The 26127-nt window shown below is 34.4% G+C and overlaps 1 protein-coding gene across 1 annotated transcript in view; it reads left to right on the plus strand.

Annotated features, from left to right (window-relative positions):
* Nucleotides 1–26127, plus strand: part of CCT2 (chaperonin containing TCP1 subunit 2) — a 112461-nt gene that overhangs the window by 63184 nt on the left and 23150 nt on the right. The window contains exons 5-8 of the mRNA XM_090413212.1: nt 3732–3934; nt 4150–4334; nt 14806–14953; nt 23468–23820. Coding sequence (XP_090269338.1) covers nt 3732–3934; nt 4150–4334; nt 14806–14953; nt 23468–23820 — 889 coding nt within the window. The remainder of the gene's footprint in view (nt 1–3731; nt 3935–4149; nt 4335–14805; nt 14954–23467; nt 23821–26127) is intronic.

Consider the following 26127-nt stretch of genomic DNA (forward strand, 5'->3'; position numbering starts at 1 on the left):
GAAATTAGTCGGAACACTAAATTAGCTGTATACAAGACTGTGTTCAAACCAATTTTAACTTTTGGATCTGAGAGCTGGGTCAGAAGTAAAACACTTGACCAAAGACTAGAGACCGCAGATATGAGAGTCCTGAGAAAGATTAGAGGCGTGAACAGATGGCATCAATGGCAATATCATATTAAAAATGAGGATATTAGGAAAGAACTTGACATTGTCAGCATCCAGGAATGCGTTAGCAGAGCTAATCTCAGATGGTATGGTCACTTAAATAGAATGGGAGAGGAAAGATTAGCAAAACAAGTGTTCTCTGCCAGGTTTGCAGGAAAACGACCCAGAGGAAGACCAAGATATAGGTGGATTGATACGGTACAAAGTGCCTTAGACGATAGAAATATAAGATCTGATAATGTTGGAGTCTTGACAAGTAACAGACTGATTTGGAGGAAAATTGTAGATAGGAAGTTAGTAATGATGTAATTTTTTCATGTAGTACTGTCATATCCTGTACACCCCTTGAGGGTACATGGCAGGAATTTGATGATGATGATGATGATGGAGTTTATTTTACCACATTTTTCATCATCTTTTATTTTACATGTTTGGAATATGTTTAAAAATGTGCATGGAATAATAGTCATTTCACTAAGTGGTTTTTCCACTTGTCTATGATTGGACTGGAATGCAGTGGCATTTATTTTTTTACCTTTGCCCTTTGGATGTCAGGTATCTCAAAACCTCAGTTGCTTTGGTTATAATTTCAAGCACCTAATCCAACCTGACATTGGCATATTGTTTTTTTGTCTGTAGATTCCAGTTTGCCTGTTTTGTGGTAAAATAAAGTTTTAGGGGGTGGGGATGCCATCTCATCTAACAAAGGGGGAAAATCCTTCTTGTTAACAGACAGGATTTTAATTTAGGTCATGATGCATAGTAAAGCTGCTTGGTGGCAGAGGCATCTCATTAATCACACATTATTTTTAATAATTTTAATGGTATTGCACTTGTGATGATGATAATTGCATCCCTAAAATTGTAATGCAAAGAAAGATAAGTTTTTACAAAATTAAATTCTTTTGTGGAAATTCTGTTTGAATTTTTTTTTTTTTTTTTTGTCAATTAACAGAGACTGGAGCAAGTTATAAGTATTGTCATGAATGGTGAGATTACGAACTCTTTTTTCTTCTGAAAATGCTATATAAAGGTTTAGCTATATTGAACAGGAAACTTATTCAATAGTAACTCTGTTAATAATTCACCTCAGTTTACATAATGGATAGTACATGCTTGCTGTGGGAAAATATCTTAGGATGAATTTACAAAAACAAAGAGGGTGCTTAAGGGCCAAAGCTGTATAACTGAGAGAAGACCTCGACATAGCCTTAAAAGAAATGCAGAGAACCGACTAGGGCTTCTGACCTAATGTCCAATTGTCACCTTCTCGTGGTGCACCCTGTTAGGTATCCACCTGGATACTGAACAAATGAACGAGGACAGGCAGGCAATTTGGGATTTAGCTGACCAAATTGTAATATATTGGCTTAAACCACAAGTAAAATGATGGTACAACATGGCAGAATTTTATGCTAGCAGGGGCATTGCCCAGTTAAAGTAAAATGAGTTATTTCAGCCTTTCTTTGGTTCAATCTGGGAAAATTATAATTTCCCAAGTGATTACTTTTCCGATCTCTGTGTGTATTATATGGCTGTATTTAAAAGTCGTATCAAAATTCAAATTATCCATGTCTCACTCTAGTATTTGCCAATGATAATCTAATCCTTTTAAATCTAATAATTGTATGCTTCTCACTATGAAGCATAAAAACTCTTTGTGCTTCTCACATAAACAATGTGTGTAGAATAGCTATTATTCATTGGACCTTTAGCTTTCCATATTTAAAATTATATTAACTGATATATTAAATTATCCTAAATGAACTGCTTGGACCAATTAAGATGAGCTCTGATGCACTATGCACTCCTAAAACTGTCATACATCAATAAAAAGCAATGGTAAAATTTACATGAATTTTGTAGAGCAGGTTGCATAAGCCACATGACAGTGCACCTCAACAACTATGCCCATAGGGATATCTGTTGAGGTGTGGCTATTAAATAATGAGACTGGTTGCAAAAATGTAGTTTATTATTACAATTGTACAATTTAATTGTTATCCCCTCCTCTATCTATATACCATTGCATACAAATTTTCCATTGTTGGAAGCAGTGCTGCAAGTCATTAGGTGTTAACTGCTTCAGTAGGGTGTTGTTTTTCTCCTTTACCTCATCCACTGACTGAAAATGGATGCCCTTCAATGCAGATTTCAACTTTGGAAAAGGGCAAAAGTAGCATGGAGCTAAGTCTAGTCTGACGAGTAAGGTGGATCTTCTTATCAGCCAGATACTGCTTTACAGAAAGTTCAAAACTGAAAGCAATGCTGATTGTTTTTTTTGTTTTTTATATATATATAAATGGCATGGTAATGGTTGAATGGGTACCAGAGGTTCAGACATAACCAGCATTATTACCTTGAGGTTCTGGCCAAGCTGAGAGAACGGGTGAGGAAGAAGAGACCTGATTCGTGGAAGAACAACTCTTGGATTTTGGATTCTCCATCAGGACAGCACTCCAGCTTCCAGTGCACTGTCTGTAAAGCAGTATCTGGCTGATAAGAAGATCCCAGTGTTGGACCATCCACCTTACTTGCCGGACTTAGCTCCATGCAACTTTTACCTTTTTCCAAAGTTGAAATCTGCATTGAAGGCACCCATTTTCAGTCAGTGGATGTGGTAAAGGAGAAAATGGCAGCACTACTGAAGCAGATAACACCTGATGACTCGCAGCACTGCTTCCAACAATGGAAAATTTGTATGCAATGGTGTATAGATTGAGGAGGGGAATATATTGAAGGGGATAACAATTAAGTAGTACAATTGTAATAATAAACCACATTTTTGCAACCAGTCTCGTTATTTACTAGCCACACCTCGTATGTGTATATATATATATTTTTTATTTTGTCTTGAGTCGTAATTTCCTTTTATTAGTCGTAATTTATTTAACACTTGGTGTGAAAACAGTAAAGTGCAACTTTAAGGATACATTAAGTGTGCACATACACAAAAAAACAAACAAGTCATTTACACAAAACCAAACTTTAAAAACAAAGGTATGTAAATGTAAGTTCAATGCATTTTCAGTGCTGCTGTTGTTTCCTCATGTGCATAACTTAGGAAACAACAGCATCTAAAGTGGATTATTGATGTTGCATGTGAATTTTAATTAAACAATTCAATAATAACAGCAATCTTGAAAGATGATGATAAAATTAAAGAAGCAGGTAAAACTATCTGAGAATTAGAAAAACTTAATTGCATGAATTGAAGATTTAAATCAAAAATCAATACTTGTCCACATGTAAATAATAACAAATAAGGCTCTTAGTCTATAAAAAGTATTAAAAAAATCAAGCAATCAATAAAAACAGCAAAAAAAAAAACATGAAAAAACAGTATCTTCCATTTTACACAAAAATTTGCTTTTCACAGATTTCTTGGAATGCATCCTCTGCTTAAATGGGGATTACCATGTGTGGTTTAGTTTATAAGGCTGTGAAAATGAAATTTTTATGAAATATTTTTGCTCAGCTTGTCAATTTTTTTTCAGAACATGTAAACATTTTAAGTGTAGCTTTATGTTCTCTGATAAATATGGTTTTTATTCACATAATAGTGGTGATCCTGAAAAATTTCGAAAAGATTTATTGAACATTTCAAGAACAACATTAAGTTCAAAGATCTTATCCCAGCATAAGGAATTTTTTGCACAGCTAGCTGTAGATGCAGTTTTGAGGCTGAAAGGTTCTGGTAATCTGCAGGCCATTCAAGTCATCAAGAAGCTGGGTGGAAGCCTGACAGATTCCTTTTTGGATGAAGGTGAGAAGTACACACTTCCCATTGTTGCTTTTGAATGAATATGCAAATTTCTTAGTTGTTAATAAGTGATATTTTTATTTAAATGCAGTAACAATCACGGAAGGAACAGTTTAAAGTTATGAGAGAAAATAATAAATAATTAGCAATACATTTAATAAAATATTTAAGAAAAAGTACATTTTTCATAGATACTTAATGTTTGCTTTTTATTTTAGGTTTCCTTTTGGATAAAAAAGTAGGTGTAAATCAACCCAAAAAAATTGAGAAGGCTAGAATTCTCATTGCTAATACTCCTATGGATGCTGACAAAATTAAAGTCTTTGGATCTCGTGTTCGAGTTGACTCAGTTGCTAAGGTTGCAGAATTGGAATTAGCCGAAAAGGAAAAAATGAAAGACAAGGTACTTCTACTAGAAATAACTAACATTTTGTCTCATTCAGTTTGATTGTGCAGAATTTTTACTGTTATGTGCTCTTAAGATTTAGCTATGCCATACAATATGATTAATATTATTTCTTGGGTATCTCCATGGAGTCAAGGACTCATTGTGAGAGATTAACTCTAACCATTGCACATGCAGTACTCATCATTTATCGTATCTCTCCTTAAACTTGCTCATTGATGAAGTACTCACAACCATCACTGGAAACCTATTCCACTCATTCACACTTCTCCAGGCAAAGAAATCACGTCCTAACACCTTTGGTAACCATATTCTTATACAATTTCCATGGGTGACTGCTTGTTCTTTCTCTTAATGATAAAATCTCAGAGCTGAAGAACCACTTTGAAGCAGGTAATGTGCAGATTATATAAACATTCCATACATTTACTATTTGTGTTATGATATGTGATTTAAAGTTTACAAGAGAATAGCTGCCAAGGGATAGATATATATATATATATATATATATATATATATATATGTGTGTGTGTGTGTGTGTGTGTGTGTGTGTGTGTGTGTGTGTGTGTGTGTGTGTGTGTGTGTGTTCTCAACTGTTCCTCAAGTATGCAAGTATATACATGAGAAATGGTTGAGATGGATTGTGGAAGAGAAGTTTGGTGAAGAACAAGTTGGATTCAGGTCAAATAGAGGATGTCAGGATCAGCTTTTCACTTTATGATAAATTAGTTGAGAAATCATGTGAATTTAACAAAGATCTGTATTTAAGTTTTGTAGATCTCGAAAAGGCATATGACAAGGTGTCAAGAGAAAAACTATTCAAAATGCTATAGTTATATAATGTGAATGGGGCAATATATCAAGCAATACTTAGTCTTTATTTGAGTTGTAAGTCTGCAGATAGAATTGAAGCAAGTACAGGAAAATGGTTGATGTTAAATCTGGTGTCAGACAAGGATGTACATTATCCCCTCTGTTATTTATTATCTATATGGATCACATTATAACATCATCTATGCAGATGATGTTATACTTTTAAATATATCCAGTACAAATTTGCAAGATTCCCTGACTATTGAATACCTGTTGTGATAGATTTGGTATGAAGGTCAGCAATAACTAGACAAAGACAATGAAAATAAGGCAGAAACATTGAAAATATTAACTGCATCATGAATGAAGAACCTATATAACAAGTAAAACATTTCAGCTACTTAGGCACAATTTTTTGTGAAGATGATAAATTAAATATGGAAATAGACAACAGAATCAATAAAGTTAGTATGGTAGGAAGTCAGCTGAATAAATTTATATGAAATAAGAGAGAAATTAATCAGACCATTAAATTAGCTGTATACATGACAGTGTTCAAACCAATTTTAACTTATTGATCTGGGAGCTGGGTTGGAAATAAAACACTTACCAAAGACTAGACACCACAGATATGAGAGTCCTGAGAAAGATCAGTGGCAATGTCATATTAAAAAGAGGATATTAGGAAAGAGCTTAACATTGTTAGCATTCAGGAATATGTTAGTAGAGCTAATCTCATGTGGTATGGTCATTACTTAAACAGAATGGGAAAGGAAGGAAAGATTAGCAACACGAGAGTTCTCTGCCAAGTTTGCAGGAAAAAGAACCAAGGGAAAACCAAGATATAGGTGGATTGATACTGTAAAAAGTACCTTAGAAGATAGAAATATAAGATTTGATAATGTTGGAATCTTGATAGGTAACAGATTGATTTGGAGGAAAATTGTAGATGGGAAGTTTTTCATGTAGTACTATCATATCCTCCCTTGAGGGTACATATCAGGAATTTGATGTGTATGTGTGTTTTCTTACCTGAATTATTTTCTTCTGGCCTCTTCTAAAACACTTCGAGCAGTTTAAAAACTGATGTGAAACTTATAGTTTTATATATATATATATATTTTCTTGATCTACTCGGTTGTAATGATACATTTTAAACAATAAATTTTAAATGACTTTAAACCGAGATAAAATATTAAATTTTAATAATAATGATACAACTAGTTTCAGCCTTCTTCGGGTATCCACTAAAGGTAGAACACAGTAATAAAAAATTGAAGTTGAAGTTACAAAAAACTCAGAATTACAGGCAAAAAATGCAATACATGATTGACACAAAAACGTTGTATTTTTCAAGTTGTTCTATCTAACGTGCTACTGTTTGTTGCATGCGTGCTTGCAGGTTCTCATGAGCGCCAGTATTGAACAATTGCAGTATGGCTATCAGGGATGTTATAACTCAAATTGCTGTTCAAATGTTCAGGATTAAGGAGGATTTCTCTGGACTCCACGATTTTCCTTTCAAACTCATCACTACGGGGTGCTTAAGGGTCAAAGTTGTATAACTAAGAGGAGGCCTCCACATTGCCTTTAAAGGAATGCGTAGAACTGACCAGGACTTCTGATCTAATGTGCATTCCTCACCTTCTCGTGGTGCACCCTGTTGGGTATCTACTTGGATACTGAACGAACGAGGATGAGCTAGCAATTTGGGATTTAGCCGACCAAATTGTATTCTTATTGGTTAAACCAAAATAAAAAACGATGGTACAACATGACAAAATTTCATGCCAGCTGGGGCGTCGCCCGGTTAAACAAGGCCCCCATTGTTTTTGCCAGGGAACCAGGGCGAACAGCGAAAAGTCAGCTACTGGAACAAATCTGAAAACAAACCCCAACTCAACATCAACAGAGTTAAAGATCGATACTATCAACGTAAGAAGCCTGAATGGCAAAGAAATGGAGCTAGCTGAGGAATTAGATAAGTACCAGATCGACATAATAGGGGTGACTGAAACAAAAAAGACCAAAACTGGTGAGATCTTTCTGAGCAATAAATACAAAATGTTATATTCAGGCAATGACAATCAAGGAAAATAAGGAATAGCCATAGTATTCAACACAAAATACGAGGCTAATCTTCTTGAATGGCAGGCAGTCTCAAGTAGAGTAATGTGGGCAAATATGAGAATGGGGAACTGGACAATGAGACTTATTTGTGCCTATAGTCCCACAGAGGTTCTACTAAGGAATTTTTTGAGCCTTTAGAAAAAGCAACTGATACAATGAAAAATGAAATGTTGGTCCTTGTTGGGGATCTAAATAGCAGAGTAGGAAATGATTGTGAGACATACAAAAATATTTTGGGAAAATTTGGAGAAAAGAGCAAAGCTAATAATAATGGCAAATATCTGTTGGATTTCTGCTCAGGACATGGATTGGTTATTACTAACAATGTTCCACATAAAAATGTGCACAAATTCACATGGAGAGAAGAGGCAAGGAATAAGAAAAGTCTCATTGACTATGTTATTGTTGATAGTGATGTTTTCTCCCTGGTGCAGGACACCAGAGTGTACAGAGGATTTGAAATTGGAAGTGATCACTATTTAGTCTTGAGCAAGATAAAATTGAATTTCATATTGAAAAGAATAACATGTAAGAAAGTTTTAATGCGAATAAAAGTTGAGCAGCTCTCAGATGTGAACTGTAGACTAAAATACACAAAGATTATTGAAGAAAAAATGAAAGAGTTTGAGAACAGGAATCAAACCTTGGAGATTCCATGGCAAACTCTGAAGAAAACATTGATTGATTCTGCCAGAGAAGCATGTGGTGAGGTTGTCTGTAAGGATAAAAAAAAATCAGAACTCACTGGTGGACACAGGAAGTTAAAGAGGAAGTGATGGAAAAGAAGAAAGTGTAAAAATAATCATATTAAAAAATTCTGAATATTTTTACGTATTAATTTTGCTTGTTAGTTTTTGTTTTCATACACGCAGTGTCTGCACTTGTGATGTGCTCGTTACGAAAATAATATGTAAAGAAGTAAAAATATTTAAGTACTTACTAAATTGATTATTTGTATTATTTATAAGAAAGTTTGTTGTGTTTTTAAATGTTGAATTTTGTGTTTATGAAACACTTTCTTCAGCGCTGGTGGATACAGCGAGTCAGCCATATTTTTACAATGCGTAGTTTCTGACGTTGTTGAAGTGCGCATGCTCCCGGAGTGAACTTGATGTTTGATTGACAGCTGACAAGAAAGCGTTGCGTATCCAAGTTACAGTAGTAAACAAGAGAGCGTTCGGAAAGTTTTTAGAACACTGGCCGAGGAATATTCAAGTTGGGAGGAACTTGATTTTTTTGTGTGTGGGAGTTAAGAGGAAATTTCATATTGTATTCCGAAAAAGGAATAGTGGAAATAATATGTTTCAAGAAGGAATAAGTATAGAAGAAAAAGGAAATCTTGAAACTAAGTTTTTATAAACTGGCCGAGGAATATTCAAGTTGGAAGGAACTTGAGTTTTTTGTGTGCGGCAGTCAAAAGGAAATTTCATGTTGTATTCCGAAAAAGGAATAGTGGAAATAATATGTTTCAAGAAGGAATAAGTATAGAAGAAAAAGGAAATCTTGAAACTAAGTTTTTATAAACTGGCCGAGGAATATTCAAGTTGGGAGGAACTTGATTTTTTGTGTGCGGCAGTTAAAAGGAAATTTCATATTGTATTCCGAAAAAGGAATAGTGGAAATAATATGTTTCAAGAAGGAATAAGTACAGAAGAAAAAGGAAATCTTGAAACTAAGTTTTTATAAACTGGCCGAGGAATATTCAAGTTGGAAGGAACTTGATTTTTTGTGTGCGGCAGTCAAAAGGAAATTTTATATTGTATTCCGAAAAAGGAATAGTGGAAATAATATGTTTCAAGAAGGAATAAGTAAAGAAAAGGGAAATCTTGAAACTAAGTTTTTATAAACTGGCCAAGATATATTCAAGTAGGAAGGAACTTGATTTTGTTTTGTGTGAGGCAGTAAAAAGGAATTTTAAAGGGATCCTAAAAAATGAAGTACAGAACCTTGTAACTTCTGGAAAGAGCCTTAACAGGAAGAGAAAAAGACTATGAACATTTTTTTTGATTGTGAAAGAAAAGTGTTTTGTCTTAAGAGTAAGTTTATAATTTTTAAATAAGGCCTTGGATCCATATAATCTGTAATTGTAGTTATGTATTTTTACTAGAAGTGTATATATGTTGTTTTAAGTTTTATTAAATGTGTTTATTTTGTACTTGGTATTGAGTCAATGATTAGTTGGATTCTGAAAGAGTGAGTTAAAGTCATTGCACCAATTGGAGTGAACTCTTTGTGCAAATATAATAACATATAGGGACACTCGGAGTCAAAAATAAAAATAATTGTTAGTAAATGAAATATTATTTATAATACACATTATAAATAACAATGGTGCAGTTTATATAATAAATATTAAATATTAACAATGGCACATATTATAGGATAATCCATTAAATATTAACAATGGCGCAGTCGCCTACAGGATAAATAAATTCATTAAATATTAACAAAAGCATATCAAACGTTCCTGGCAAATAAGTCAGCTTTTACTCTTACAGAATACAGAGACAAATGCAAGAATGCTAACACACTGTGTAAAACTAACTAAACAAAAGTCATGGGAGGACTTTGGCAAGAATATTGAAAATAAATATCAAGAAAGTGGCAAAATATTCTGGAGGTTGTTGAAGAAGCTAAGGAATGGGGGAAAGAGTGCTGTAAAAGGAGTTAGAGATGATAAAGGTGACGTGAAAATGGGAGAAAAAGATATCCTTGAAGTATGGAGTAATTACTTTGAAAAACTGCTAAAAGAAACAAGCAGTGATGACAGCACAGTGGTAAAAAACAGTGACCAGGCATGCAGTCAGGAATACATATCCATACTTGAAGTAGAAAAGCCACCGAAGGCTTGAAATGTGGAAAGCAGCAGGAGTAGATGATATTCAACCAGAAATGCTGAAGTATGGTGGTATAAGAGTCCTACAGTGGCTGCACTGCATAGTTCAGAAAGCCTGGACAGAGGGACGAATTCCCAATGATTGGAGTAGAGCTCTCATAGCACCCATATATAAAAAGGGAAATAAAACTGAATGTGAGAATTACAGAGGTGTTTCCCTACTGAGTGTTCCTGGTAAGATCTATGCAAGTATACTTGAGAAACGGTTGAGAAGAATTGTGGAAGAACAGCTTGGTGAAGAACAAGCTGGATTCAGTCCAAATAGAGGCTGTCAGGATCAGATCTTCAATTTACGACAAATAGTCGAGAAAGCATGGGAATATAACAAAGATCTGTATTTAAGTTTTGTCGATTTGGAAAGTCATATGACAAGGTGCCAAGAGAGAAGCTATTCAATACACTGCAGTTATATGATGTCAATGGGGCATTATATCAAGCAATACATAGTCTTTATTTGAGTTGTAAGTCAGCAGTTAGAATTGAAGGAAGTACAGGAAGATGGTTTAATGTTAAATCTGGCGTGATACAAGAATGTACATTATCCCCTCTGTTATTCATTATCTATATGGATCACATTATGAAGGAATGTGGTATTAAACATGATATCAAAATTGGAGATGTTAATGTCAGTTCTTTGCTTTATGCAGATGATGTTATAGTTCTAAATAAATCTGCTACAAGTCTGCAAGATTCTCTGACTAAATTGAATAGCTGTTGTAATCGATATGGTATGAAGGTCAGCAATAAGAAGACAAAGACAATGAAAATAGGCAGAATCATTGAAAATGTCAACTGTGTTGTGAATGGAGAACGTGTGGAACAAGTAAAACATTTCAGCTATTTAGGCATGATTTTTACTGATGATGGTAAATTAAATATAGAAATAGACAACAGAATCAGCAAAGCTGGTATGGTGGGAAGTCAATTGAATAAATTCACATGGAATAAGAGAGAAATTAGTCGGAACACTAAATTAGCTGTATACAAGACAGTGGTCAAACCAGTTTTAATTTATGGATCTGAGAGCTGGGTCAGAAGTAAAACACTTGACCAAAGACTAGAGACCGCAGATATGAGAGTCCTGAGAAAGATTAGAGGCATGAACAGATGGCATCAATGGCAATATCATATTAAAACCGAGGATATTAGGAAAGAGCTTGACATTGTTAGCATCCAGGAATGCATTAGCAGAGCTAATCTCAGGTGGTATGGTCACTTAAACAGAATGGGCGAAGAAAGATTAGGAGAACAAGTGTTCTCTGCCAGGTTGGCAGCAAAACAACCCAGAGGATGACCAAGATATAGGTGGATTGATACGGTACAAAGTGCCTTAGATGATAGAAATATAAGATCTGATAATGTTGGTGTCTTGACAAGTAACAGACTGATTTGGAGGAAAATTGTAGATAGGAAATTAATAATGATGTAATTTTTTTCATGTAGTACTATCATATCTTGTACACCCCTTGAGGATACATTGCAGGAATTTGATGATGATGATGACTCTTCACTACAGCAAAAAATGTTTTGGATTTATCCCAGCAAACTGAGTGGCTGTAGATCGTCATGAAGGTTATTAGAGAAAAGAACATCACTGGATAGCGCAGATGAATGTGATCTTTTATAAGAGATGTCTCTCTTATACTCCTCAATACGCAGTTCAACAGATTTGTTAGTCTGTCCAAAATAAGGATTATTACAGTCGCACCATAACTTGTAAACGCCTGGATTGTTCAGATTATGATGAATAGGCTTCGGATGGCTTATAAGAGAATGGACTTTAGGGAGTGTAGTGAAAAACGTCTTGATGTTGTATTTTTTAAGGACTTTAGCCAATTTATTGGAGACTGAACTAATATAAAGTATTGAGATTCTACCTTTAAAATCAGTAGTTTCCTTAGTACGCTGCCTAGGAGAATCCAGAAGAAATTTCTTAATTGTTTTTTCAGAATATCCATTTTGTTTAAAGATAAGAGAAAGTTGTTCAATTTCTTTTTGGAGTTCATCTGGTTCATTTAAAAGAGATCGTGCTCTGTGTCCTAAGGTAGAAATAGTTCCAAGCTTTTGTGGTGGAAAGTGATGAGATTGACAGTACAGATATCTGTTAGTATGAGTTGGTTTTCGGTATATAGAGATTTTAAATCTATCAGAGCATCGTGTAAGAATTACATCCAGGAAAGGAAGGCAGTTATTTCGTTCTAGTTCGGCAGTGAATTTTATATTAGGATGCTGGTTGTTAAGATGTTGAAGAAAATCCATGAGAGATGTGTGTACGTGACTCCATATAATGAAAATGTCATCAACATGACGTCTCCAAAGTTTCGGCTTAAATGAGAAGGACGATATGGCTTTTGTTTCAAAATCTTCCAGGAAAATGTTTGCTAGAACTTGGGATGAAGGGTTGCCCATTGCTAGGCCTTGATTTTGTTTGTAAATGGAGATCCTATATATGAAATAGCCAGATTGAATATATAGGATCTCCATTTGCAGTTGTTCAATACTGCCGCTCTGAACCTGCAAGCATGCATGCAACAAACAGTAGCACATTAGATAGAACGACTTGAAAAATAAGTTTTTGTGTCAATCATGTATTGCATTTTTGCCTGTAATTCTCAGTTTTTTTGTAACTTCAGTTTTTTATTACTGTGTTCTACCTTTAGTGGATACCTGAAGAAGGCTGAAACTAGTTGTATGATTAAAATTTAATATTTTATCTCGATTTAAAGTCATTTAAAATTTATTCTTTAAAAAAATATATATATGTACACACACATGGGGGGGGGGGGGTCTGGAAAGTTCTGATAAACACCTAGAACAACTATGATATTAAAGCAACCGATATAACCACAAGAAAGAGCTTATCTTAAAACCCCTTAACTTTCATGTTTTATCAAATTGTAATAATTTGTTCTTTTTCTTTTAGGATATATAAGATCACATAAAATTAATTAATTTTTGTTCTAGGTGTTTATCAAAACTTTCCAGACCCCCCCCCCCCCCCCATATATTTATTTATTTTTATGTGGCTCCCACTCACGAAAGGTTTTTCTTAAAGCTATATTACATTTTTGTCCTGGGTGAGTTAGGATATTTTTTTTTTGATTAAATTTCTATTTACCGTATTTGCTGGCGTATAAGACGCACTTTTTTCTTTGAAAATAGGTCTGAAAAACAGGATATATCTTATACGCCGATACTCGTTATTTTATTACTTTCATTTCTGGAAATTTTCCCTGTTCCGAGTTACGCGATTTCTTTCTTGCTTCCTTGCAGTGTATGAGAGCATTCCAGTTACGTAGAGTTTAGTGGATATGCATGCGCTGTCATCGACGATCACAGCTGTGTTCGTTTAAATTTTCCAATTGTTATCGCAGTTGTTATGAACAGTGATAAATTTCTGTCGTTAAATTTTCTTCATTATTCTTGGCAAATTATGGCTGAAAAATGTCTGCATTGCTACAATATTGCATACAAGCTACGTGTGATTGTGTATGCTAAAGAATATGGAAACAGGGCTGCAGATAGGCATTTCGAGCCACCAACTGAGAAAATGATAAGAACTTGGCAGAATCAGGAAGGGGATCTACAAAAAAGCAACTCACAGTAAACATAACCTAAGATAAATTTCTGGGTTTTGAAGAAGATTAAAAGGTGGGTACTCTTTCCTAGTTTCATTAGGTATTTGTTGAAAGTAGACCTACTTATTACTTTATATTTGAAATACTGTAAATTCACTATAATATTCAGTGCTAAAGTTTTTTCCTAAAAAAATATGCAAAAAAAAGAGGGTGCGTCTTATATGCCGGAAAATACGGTATTTATTTATTTATTACACAGCCCAGAAGCCCTGCTCTAATGACCAAACATGGAACTTTTTCAGGCCACTTCAGGCTTCCAATAAAGCATGGTGGTTGTCTGAATGTGCATTGGAATTCATACCACCTAAAGACAATCACAAACATCCATGCCCAGAGCAGGATTCAAACCTGTGACCTGTTGGTTGGAGAGTGGATATGCTAACAGTATTACTAATGTTAACTAGAACTCAGAAAATCTTAGAGAAGTTCAATATGGGTGTTGGTTTATGGTTTGAGCACCTCTAGCAATAGCAGTGATGATGTCTTTTTGAAAGGACTTGGATTCGAATCTGATTTAGGATGTGAGGAATGTTTATAAGAGGCTTTTCAGCAGGTGAGTTAGCTGACAGGCTTTCTTTTCACAAATCAACCAGTAGATGTACTATAACAGCATAACAGACTACAGAGATAGAATTAATCATTCTATAATTACCAAGATTAGCTTCCTTTCATGTAACCATAATAGAAGATGGAGTAGAATTATTTATCAAGTTGTTTTTTTATTAGATTATTGAGTATTTATCAAGTATCGTAATCAAGTTGTTGCAAAAGTAGTTGCTTTAAGCAACTTATTTCACTTTTGTGTATATGTGATAAATATGGTGTATACAGCTCAGTCTAGAAAAGTCATACTTTATAGTCTTGTATATTTTATCTGCTCATTTAATTACATGGTTAAGTGTATATATTTTTGAGATCTTGGCATCTTTCATGCTAAGATATTATGAGTTTCCTTGTAATAAAAATGTTTTGTATATTTATGCATTTCTAGGTGGATATGATATTGAAGCATAATATAAATGTATTCATCAACAGACAGCTTATCTATAACTATCCAGAACAGCTGTTTGCTGACTCAGGTGTCATGGCAATAGAGCATGCAGATTTTGATGGAATTGAAAGGTTAGCCTTAGTAACTGGTAAGTGGATCCTTTACTTAAATCATTCATTTGATAACTGTTGAAGTAAAATTATTATACGTCTAAGGATAGGTAGAAATTTCCCCCTTCTTTTTTTTTTTTTAAATAGATTATGATGTCAGAAGAAAGTACAATAAAATTGCTTTAAATGAAATAGAATGTTGCTTAACAGTCAAAGCTAGATAACTGGGATGGGATTCAGATTGGATATTTGATCAGAAACTGACCATGGTTTCTGATCAAATATTGAATCCTCTCACTTCATGGTACATCACTGCATTTACTGGGCCACCTTGTTACTGAATGAACAAGGATGGGCTGGTACTTTGTGAATCACCAAACCAAATTGCATTCTATTGATTTAAACCACAAAAGGCCATGGTCTTCATCATGCTAAACAAGATTTCTTGGAGTTTTTGTCAGGAAATTATGGTAAATCATAAAAATCTAGCTGCTGGAACAAACTCAACTTTGGCAGAAGATTTGCACAATTAACAGTAATGTTTCTCAATGATATCGAGAAATATCATTGGAAAAAGAAATATGCAAATCAGAAATTTTTGACATAATTAGTATTGAAGTGAAGAAGAAAAATTAGGTTAGATATTGGTAAATGATAATTATAAGATGTTATATTCAAGCAGCATCAATCAGGGAAGGAGTAGCTATAGAATTTAACACTAAACATTGTGATAAACTTCTTGAATGGCATGCAGTTTTAAGTAGATCAATGTGAGAAGATTGCAAAATCAAAATTTGAACAGTGAGAATTATTTTTGCCTATGTAGACTTCTAAGAAGTAGAGAAGTTTTTCAAGACAAGAGAGAGGGGGTGAGTGACTAGCACACTAGGAAATGTTTTGGGAAAATTTAAAGAAAACATCAAACTAATAATAAGTATCCTCTGGAGTTTTCCTCTGGACATTGATTAATCATTATCATCTTTCAACATAAAGATGCATATAATTTCACATGGAGAGAAGACACAAAATATAAGTCATATTAACTGTATTGACTGGTATTGTTGATAGTGATATCTTCACTGATTCAGCATAAGTATCATTTTGAAAATTTCCTTGATTCTTTAATTCTTTTTAAAACATTTGTACACATTTTCAAATATCTACAAATGTTTTAAAAAGAATCAGTCACATGACTTTCAGAGAAGAACTATGCACACAAATATACAAATATTGTATATTTGTTGACTTGGAGATCAGAGGCAGAATATGAAGAAAATGTTGATTGATTCAGCTGGAAAGGAATGTCTCAAAGTGTAAATCTAAACTCTGTGGTAGTCTCAAGATGTTAGAGGCAGTCCTGGAAAAGAAATCATATCAAAAATTCCTGGTAAGTAAATCAGCAGGTATCCTGAGAGACAGAGAAGAATGTAAGAAAGCTAAGTTGTGTATAAAAGTAGCTAATTAGCAGTCACAGGAAGACTGCTGAGAATATAGAAAATATCCTGTAGATGACAAAATGTTTTGAAGGCTATTGAAAAAAACTTAGAAGTGGAGGAAAGAGTACTGTAAAAGGAATCATAAATGATAAGATAATAAAGATGACATAAAATCAACATGATCTGCATGTCTAGAATACCTATGAAAAATTGCTCATAAGATATATAGTTAAAGAAGATATTCAAGAGGAATGCAATCTGGAGAGGTTTGAGGAAGAAAAGGTCATCAGAAACCTGAAATGGAAAGGCAGCTGAAATGAATGACCAGAACTGTGTGGATATGGTGTATAAAAGTTTTCTGGTGGATTGATGTAACAGTCTTCAAGTATTTAAAAAAAAAGACGATACAAACTGAATGTGAATTAAAGTGGAATTTTCCTGCTGAGCATTTTACATAAGATTTGTGCAAGCATACTTGAGGTGAAGCCAAGAGAAACCTGGGGAAGAACAAGCTGGATTCATGTCATAGAGAAGATTGTCAGGATCAGGTCCTTTAAGACAGGCAGTTGGCAAATCATGTGATAATAACAATTTGGATTTAAGTTGTAGATTGAAAAAGGTATGCCAAGAAAATAGTTCTCCAAGAGATAGATTGCCAAGAGAATAGTTCTTTAAAAAGATACAGTTATGTTTTAAATGGGTAGGACATGACACAGCATAATATATAGTTTATACTTAAGTCAGTAGTAGGAATTGAAAGAGGAACAGTAAGAAGACAAAAGCACATGTGAAATACCATTGATGTGTGAAGGAAAATCGCATTAAATCTGATACAAAATCAAGATATTAAACACAACTCCATACTTTACACAGATGATGACATACTCCTAAATAAATCCAATAAAATTGTATATTAAATTTTATAAGCAAATGTAACAAATATGGCATGAAAATCAGCAGTATAAAGACAGATACTATGAAAATACACAGGAAAACATTACCTGATTCTCAATAGAGAAGCTATAGAGCAAGTAAAATGTTTCATCTGTTTAGGCAAAATATTAATGAAGATATCAAATTAAATGTGGAAATAGGCAATGGAATAAATAATGCTGGTATGAGTTAAATAAATTTATATGGAATAAGAGAGAAAATTTATGAAATTAATGAAAGTGGAGACAACATATATGATAGTTTGAGAAAAAAAAATCTGAGAATGGAAAGATGACATCAGTGGTAGCATGATGTTAAAAATGAAAAATATTAGGAAGGAACTTAACAATATTAGCATTTAAGAATGTGCAAGTAGAACTAATTTAAGGTGGTACGATCATCATATGAGAAATGGGAGAGGAAAAGTTAATAAAACAGGTGTTGGATGGCAGGAAAGTAACCCAGAGGAAGATGAATATTTACAGATGCAATTTAAAGTAAAATGACAGTTATCTGATGCCTATACAACCAACAGCTACAACATGCCGGCTTGGGCGTCGCCCGGATAAACAAGGCCCGTGATACCAATTGAGCGATCGGGGTTGGATCGAAAAGTGGGATACCGAAAGGAAACAGAAACTGAAACTAACAGAACTGTTATCAGTAGGAACATGGAATGTGCAGACACTCTGGATGTCAGGAAAATTAGAACTACTTCGTGAGGAAATGAAGAGATATCGGTAGGATATACTAGGATTGGCAGAGATGAGATGGACATCATCTGGAGAGATCAATGGATGCGAAGTAATATGGTCAGGACATGACACCATGCACGAAGCAGGAGTTGGCTTCCTTCTCAGCAAAAGAGCTCGAGAGGCACTGTTAGGCTACAAACCAGTTAATGAACGAATCATAGTAGCAAGATTTCAGTTAATATGTTGAATACATTAAACATATCAATAGTCCAAATATATGCACTCACATCTGACAGCACAGATGAGGATATTGACTTACTCTACAAAGATCTGACAGAGACAATAGAAACAATTCCAAAGCAAGATATGTTAATTATTGAAGGAGATTGGAATGCCAAAGTTGGAATAGATAATGATGGTTGGGAAAAAGTCATGGGAAAATATGGTTTCGGAGAAAGAAATGAACGAGGTGAAAAATTGTTAGAATTTGCTGTGGACCACGAGATGATGATCTGTAACACAAGATTCCAACAAAAGGAATGTAGAAAATGGTTGTGGCGATCAAATGATGGGAAAACCAAAAACATGATTGATATGATTATGATTAAAAGAAGATGGATAACATCAGTACAGCAATGTCAAACTTTTCAAGGAGCGGATATAGACTCGGACCATAGTTTAGTGATTGCAAACATCAAGATGAAATTGAAAAAGAAATATAAACCCCAACATCAGAATAGAAGAGATACAGCACGAATAAGTGAAGCAGAAATAGGAAGAAGGTACAGAACAGTGTTAGCAGAGAAACTTAAAAGTGTGGAGAAAGAAAAAAACTCGAATTTAAGAGTGAAAAGAGTAATGAAGGCGATAGAAGATGCAGTTGAAGAAACAGTACCAGAAGAAGAGAAGATCAAGAAGAAATGGATTACACAAGAAACACTGAAGTTAGTACAGAAGAAAAGAATGTTGAAGATAAGAAGGGATACATCAGAACAAATAGAAGAGCAATATAAAAGAAAGTGTAATGAGGTGAAAAAAGCAGTCAGAATGGATAAAATGAAAAGGTTAGAAGCCCAATGCAACAATATAGAATAGTACTATGGAGAGCATAAAACAAGGGAGGTATACAAAATGATCAGAACCATTGATAGAAAGTGGCAACCAAAACAGACCACAATTAAAGATGAAAAGGGCAAAGTATTGATGAATAAAGAAAAAACTGTACAGCGGTGGACAAGATACTAGTGAGTTATATGAAGAAAAACTAGATTCAGATAGCATTGAGAAAACTCACTGAAGAATTGAAGCAGATATCACCACCAGGTAATGAGCATGATATGGACATTTCAAGAGGAGAGGTAGAAAAAGCAATAGGACGGCTAAAACACAACGAGTCCTGGTAACGATAATATTACTGGAGAAATGATTAAATATGGTGGTGAAAGTATGGTTACAGAAATGCACCAACTATGCAATATGGTATGGAAAGAAGGGAAAATGTCAGAGGAGTGAGTGAAATCAATATTAGTAACATTATACAAGAAAGGAAATAAGCTAGAATGTAAAAATTATAGAACAATTGCCTTGATAAGTCACCTCGGTAAAGTGATGATGATCATATTGACAGAAAGATTGAGAACACAATTGGAAGCATACCTTGCAGATGAGCAAGCAGGATTTAGGAAGGATAGAACTACAGTTCAACAGATTTTGACAATGAGGTTAATAGAGAAAGCTAGGAGAAAAAACAAAAACATATATACTTGCTTTGTTGACTTTCAGAAAGCGACAGTATTGACCAGAAAGTGACATTAGCAGTTCTGGAATCCTATGGAATTGATAAAAAACTAATAGCTATATTAAAAGATGCTTACCAGAATGCAGTTGCAGCAGTTAGAATAGGTGATGATTTGTGGAAATGGTTTAAAACAAGCAGAGGTACCAGACAGGGAGACCCAATATCACCAAGCATTTTCATCGCACATCTAGAAAGAGCAATGGATAAAATGAAAGAAGATGCCAAAGGAATATCTGTACATGGAATGATAATTAACAATCTGAGATTTGCAGATGATATTGTTATTATTGAAGAAGAGGAAAGAGAATTACAAAAAACACTGAAACTGTTAAATGAGGAAGGGAAAAGATTTGGACTTGTTATGAACTTTGAAAAAACAAAGACAATGGTATTTGGTGAGAAGAACATGAAACAAAAGATAGAAGTGGATGGAACTGATATAGAAAATGTAGAACAATTCACATATTTGGGAAGTAAACTGACATATGACTTGGACTGTAAAAAAGAAATAAAGATCAGGATTGCAAAGGGAAGAACAAATCTGAAGGCCATGGATAACATCTGGAAAAGTAAAGTGATCAGTCTGCAAATAAAACTAAGAGTATTGGAAACATGCATCTTCAGCAGTGTACTGCACGGATCTGAAACTTGGGTAATAAATAAGGAATCAAGAAAAAGAATTTTGTCATTTGAAAGAACTTGTTACAGGAAGATTCTAAGAATAGGATGGGTACAGAAAATCACCAATGAAGAGCTCTATCAGAAGATACAACCAAAACAGAATCTAATGCAGAAGATTATAAAACAGAAGCTGCAATTATTTGGACACATCTGTAGAATGAGTGAGGACCGGAAGATAAAGACATTTATGTTTGGTATTTTGGATGGTTTAAACAGAAGAGGTAGACCATTCAGAGAATGGATAGACGATATAAAAGACTGGTGTGGAATGGGTGTACAAAAACTGTGACACTGTGCACTGGACAAAGAAAGTTCGAAGAAGATAGTGAAACAGGCATCAGACATCAACGGGCAGTGAGCCCATGATTCGTGATGATGATGATGAAGTAGAACTAATTTAAGGTGGTACAATCATCATATGAGGAATGGGAGAGGAAAAGTTAATGAAACAGGTGTCAGATGGCAGGAAAGTATGAATATTTACAGATGCAATTTAAAGTGTCTGAGAACTAAGATATGGAACTGACAATATTGCATTCCTGACAACAGACTAAAGTTATTAAGAGTGTAAATACTTAATTATGTTGTGGTATCTTGTACCTCCCTTTAGGATACATATTGGGAATTTAATGATGATGCATACTATTCCAAAGAGTCTGCAGACTCATTGAACAAAAGCCCTTTTACTTAAATATTTAAAAATTTTAAATATTTAAGTATGGCTTTCTTTAAATATCCCAAAGATACACATTATTTAATGATAGCCCTTGCACATACTCACCATATGCCATGAAAAGAATCTGGATCTCCCATGCTTCTCACCGCACCTTTAGTCAAATTTCAGGAATGATCCTGAATTTTAAGTTTTACGTCCAATAGCCATAAGTCACAATACTTAAGTATTTCTATCCTATCTCCTTTCATCAGTCTCTCTTCTTCACATTTCCAGATCAACAGAGGATCTACTCATATATATCGCCCATCTCTGGACAAATGTCATGGAGAAGTTTGGTGAATCTTAAGTGGTTGCACTTGATATTTCTAAAGCTTTTGACTGGGTGTTGCACAAAGACTTACTAAACAAACTCGTATCATTTAGTCCTCTCACCATTCAACTGAGGTCTCTCTCTCTCTCTCTAATTTCTTTCTTGCATGGAATAAGAGAGCAATTTAGCCAAAACACCAAACTAGCAATATCTGAGAGTTGAGTTTGAAGCAAAGTACTTGATCAAAGACTAGAGACCACAGATATGAGGGTTCTGAGAAAAAATAGGGGAGTGAACCGATGGCATAATCATATTAAGATGAAGATGTTAGAAAGGAACTTGACATTATTAGCATTCAAGAATGTGTCAGCAGAGCTAATCTAAGGTGATATGGCCACTTAAATAGAATGGATAAAGAAAGGTTGGCAGGAACCCAGAAGAAGACCAAGGTCCAGGTGGACTGAATTGGTCAGAAATGCCTTAGAATCATGGAATGTTGGATATGACAATATTGGTAGATTGATTTGGAAGAAAGTTGTTGATAGGAGATTAATAATAATGTAAACTTAATCATGTAGTGCTGTCATAAGTAACCTGAAATTGATGATGGATTATATATTCCTGATATATTAACCTCCCTGCCGGCCGAGGTGGATGAAATAGTGAAACCAAATTGCACTTCTTATCCATGTTATTCAATGAGTGTTACAGAATCGTATCCAGATTTAGCTGGCTGTCTATAGATGTCATGGCCAGTTGGGGGTTTAATACATATCAGGAAACTGATTATGACCATTCAACTAATGCAGGGGTTCCACAAGTTCATTTCTCTCACCAACCTTCCTCCTTTTATATATCAATGACCTACAATTGGCCTCCAATCCAATACACAGTTTTCAGACTTTTTGCATCTGATTTGGACAATATTTTTCTGCTCTCTTTCTGGTGAAATGATATAATTGATATAATCCCTCCTCTCTAAATACAGTTTAGAAGTTCTCACTATCAGCAGTATGAATGTTGGCTAGCATGTTTTGTGTGAGGAATATGTAACATTCAGCTTCAATGCAGCCATATGTGGCTGCATTCAGCTTCAATGCAGCCACATATGGGGCCTGGTTAAAAAGTAGTCTTAGTTTTTAATAAAATATTTCAACAGGAAATGTAATCCCTAAGGAAGCTGGCTTAATACGATAAAAAATGTTAACAAACTGATACACACTGGTAAGGAAAAAATAATAGGTGAGATAAAAAAATGCGTGGCTGTGTTATATTGTGGTGGCTTTATAGTGCCATTCTGTAGAAGATTTTTTTTCAAAGTTTGCTAGTTAATGTTGACTGTCATTCTTGTTTCTGGTGGGCTCTTCATTGGGGGGGGGGGGGCTCTGTGATGCAGAATTTAATAGAACACCAAGGTAATGCATGTAGGTTTCATTTGTAAAGATTTTTTAAGAAGGCTACAGGTGGTATGGCCTTCTTAAAAGTCTCCTAAAGAACCATTATCTAAGTATTGGAACCTCTTAAGAAACTGACACCAGTAATTCTGCACAAAAGCCACATGCAGCATCTCAGGTCAAACCACTATGCAGAACATTTTTTAATAATAAACAAACTGATAGGGAACTGACTCTCTACTTGTTCATTCAGATCTCAATTTCAACATATATATGTTCCAAAAAGAAAACTGTGTGTAGTGTCTCTTGCACCGTTTTTCAGAATTAATTTTTCAGGTTATCTCTCAAAGCTCATGGTCTGGCATGTCTACCAAATTTCTGATACCATTTTCAACTAGTAATGCTTGAAAATGATGAGCATCTATGCAGTGATATATGCCACTCAGATTTAAAGTAGCATAATATTCATACAAAATTTCATAGAGTTAGATCATGTATAGGATGTTCAAAAGTTAACTGTTGAGTCAACAGACTTGATGGTCTTAGCATGCTTTCCTTATGGAAATTAAGCTAAAACCATTAGTTTATTAGAATACCATATATTTACTAATGCATTTTTATTATTATAGGTGGAGAGATAGTATCAACTTTTGGGAATCCTGAAAAGGTAAAATTGGGACATTGTGAACTTATTGAAGAGATTATGATAGGCGAAGATAAACTCATCAAGTTTTCTGGTGTTCCTCTTGGGGAGGCATGTTCTATTATAATCAGAGGTGCTACACAGCAGATTCTGGATGAAGCTGAACGCTCACTGCATGATGCACTTTGTGTCCTTTCTCAGACAGTGAGAGAAACCCGTATTGTGTTTGGTGGTGGCAGTTCTGAAATGTTAATGGCTAATGCAGTAACTCGACTAGCACAGAGAACTGCAGGTAAAGAATCCTTGGCTATGGAATCATTTGCTACTGCCCTACAGCAGGTTTGTAGTTTTGTTATTTAAAAAAAAAAAAAAAAAAAAGATAAGAAATTATTATACTTAAAATTCATCTGTTTAAATGCCTAGTTGCATATTTTAATCAATACATTAATATCAGTGCTTCATGGTATAAACAACACCAGAAAAACAAAATAAGTAATTGGTTGAGTTACTAATACTGGATTTCTAACCAGCATCTTCAGACTACAGATTACAACTGAGGTAAAACACACAGCATTCAACCAGGTTGTTGCAGAAATAGTTTAGATTGTAACTGAAAAGGAACTAATTTCCTATTAAGGTGTCTTCAGAGATTGGATAAAAATAAAGTTAATTCAGAGAAATCAAGCTAAATGTGGGTTAAAATCTGTCTTTCAGATCTTTGCTAAATGAAGGCAACCAAAGATCTGGAAGATTGAGGTTAAGGGAGTGCTTTCATAACTGATGCTAACTCTAAAAATAGTCTCTCAAACCTCTAGTGACTTCTTGTGCAGCTCAGAGGTTGTCCCTTTTCATTTAATCCTCTGTGAAGGACTATCCACAGTATGTCTGCTAGTCTGACTTGCTATAGCAGTGATCACAGATATAGTTTTCATGTTCTTGAAAGCACATGTTAAAATCTACTGGTCATATGCCCAAAGTAATCTAAGTTGCAGGCACATGGAGCGCTTCATACTCCAAAATGGACAAGCTGATGAAGCTGATCTTTTAAATTACAATTTGAATTGTTTTTGCAATCCAGTGAAATATTAGCAAGTCAATATATTTATTTTGATCCTCCTAGTTTATACTGTGAAGCAATGAATAACCACCATCACCCAAGTCTATCATTAATCTCCTTTTTTATATATATATATATATATAATATATGTTAAACATACCAAGCTATTTTAAACCTGGTTTTACTCCATTTCCCAAGTAAGCAAACAGACAAACAAGTCAAGTTTGTGCCTGCAAGTGTTGCAAGTCTAGCTGATCTTGCACGTAGTGCAAGACCAGCTTATTCCCAAGGTAGAATATTCATATATATATATATATATATATATATGAATCCCACTCACAAAATATTGAAAGTCTGTTGCACAATACTGCAGTCAAGCTAAGAGTCAGGTAATCTGGAAACGCTGCTCTACAAACTTTTAGCTGCATAGTGATCTCATGTTAAATGATGAAATTCATCTGTTGTCTAAAGACATTTACAAATAACCATACCTGCAGTTGATTCAAACCCACAGCCTATTCATTAGAGAATAGAAGCACTATCCACTTGGCTAACCAGGCCAGTATACTAACTTAAGATTACCAACTCTCCAATCAACAGGTTCCAAAATGTGCTCTCAGGAGGTATTTGTTTCATTTATTTATTTTATATGATTTGGAAACCTGCTATAGGCACTTTTTTTCAAGCCACTTCAGACTTCCAGTAAGTAAGTAAGTAGTGCAGTGGTCTCAAACTGCAAGATGGCTTTCATTTCCCACCAAAAGACATTGACAAATATTCATGCCCATGGCAGAATTCAAACTCCTGGCCTCTTAAGCAGACTGGCAAACATTTGTGAATGTCATTGTCTGTTGCATGTGTGTGTGTGAGAGAGTGGGACCATCCTGCTAATTACCTGAAGTGGTTTGACTTGAAAACGTTTATTGTTCGAACACTAGATCAAGGTTTCCAGATTATCTAACTCTTATCCACCTGTGGTATTAATGTACTGTAGGCCTACGACTGTTTTGTGGATGAGATTCGCATGAAAAAATTTATTTATGTACCTGTTTACATTTGCTTTCATTTGTGAAGGACAGAAGTCCTTTATCGAGTATTTAGAAAGATGGATAAAATGTCTATATTTCTTAACCAAAGAATGCAAACTTCTTTACACAAAGCATCCCAAATGAATTTGGATCATTCACCTCCTTTGCTGCCAATTAGAAAGAGCATTATCTGAAACTTAGTAAAATCTTACTGTAATTGAACTGTGTTATTTTTCTTTCGTTAAAGTTGCATGGTTCATTCTGTAAATGCTTACTTAGATTTATTACTATGTGAAATTAGTATTAGCTTTATTGTAATTCAGCATATGTAATGCAATTAACACTGTTGTAGATTAGTGTCTAGACCTAGTCACATTTAAGCATTAATAGTATGTAATTTACTTGAATAGTATTAGGATGACTCAAATTTGGTCATTTTTAACATTTCAAAAAATAACCAAGGGGGGGGGGTGAAGATACTAAAAATTTCTGTTTTCACAAAGACCTCGGTACATTTCTAACAAACATTTCTCTGAAATTAAAGGGATTTTTCAACTAAAG

Source organism: Typopeltis vanoorti, chromosome 23, assembly GCF_054136105.1.
Source record: "Typopeltis vanoorti isolate ZY-2024b chromosome 23, IOZ_Tvanoo_1.0, whole genome shotgun sequence".
Classification (NCBI taxonomy): domain Eukaryota; kingdom Metazoa; phylum Arthropoda; class Arachnida; order Uropygi; family Thelyphonidae; genus Typopeltis; species Typopeltis vanoorti.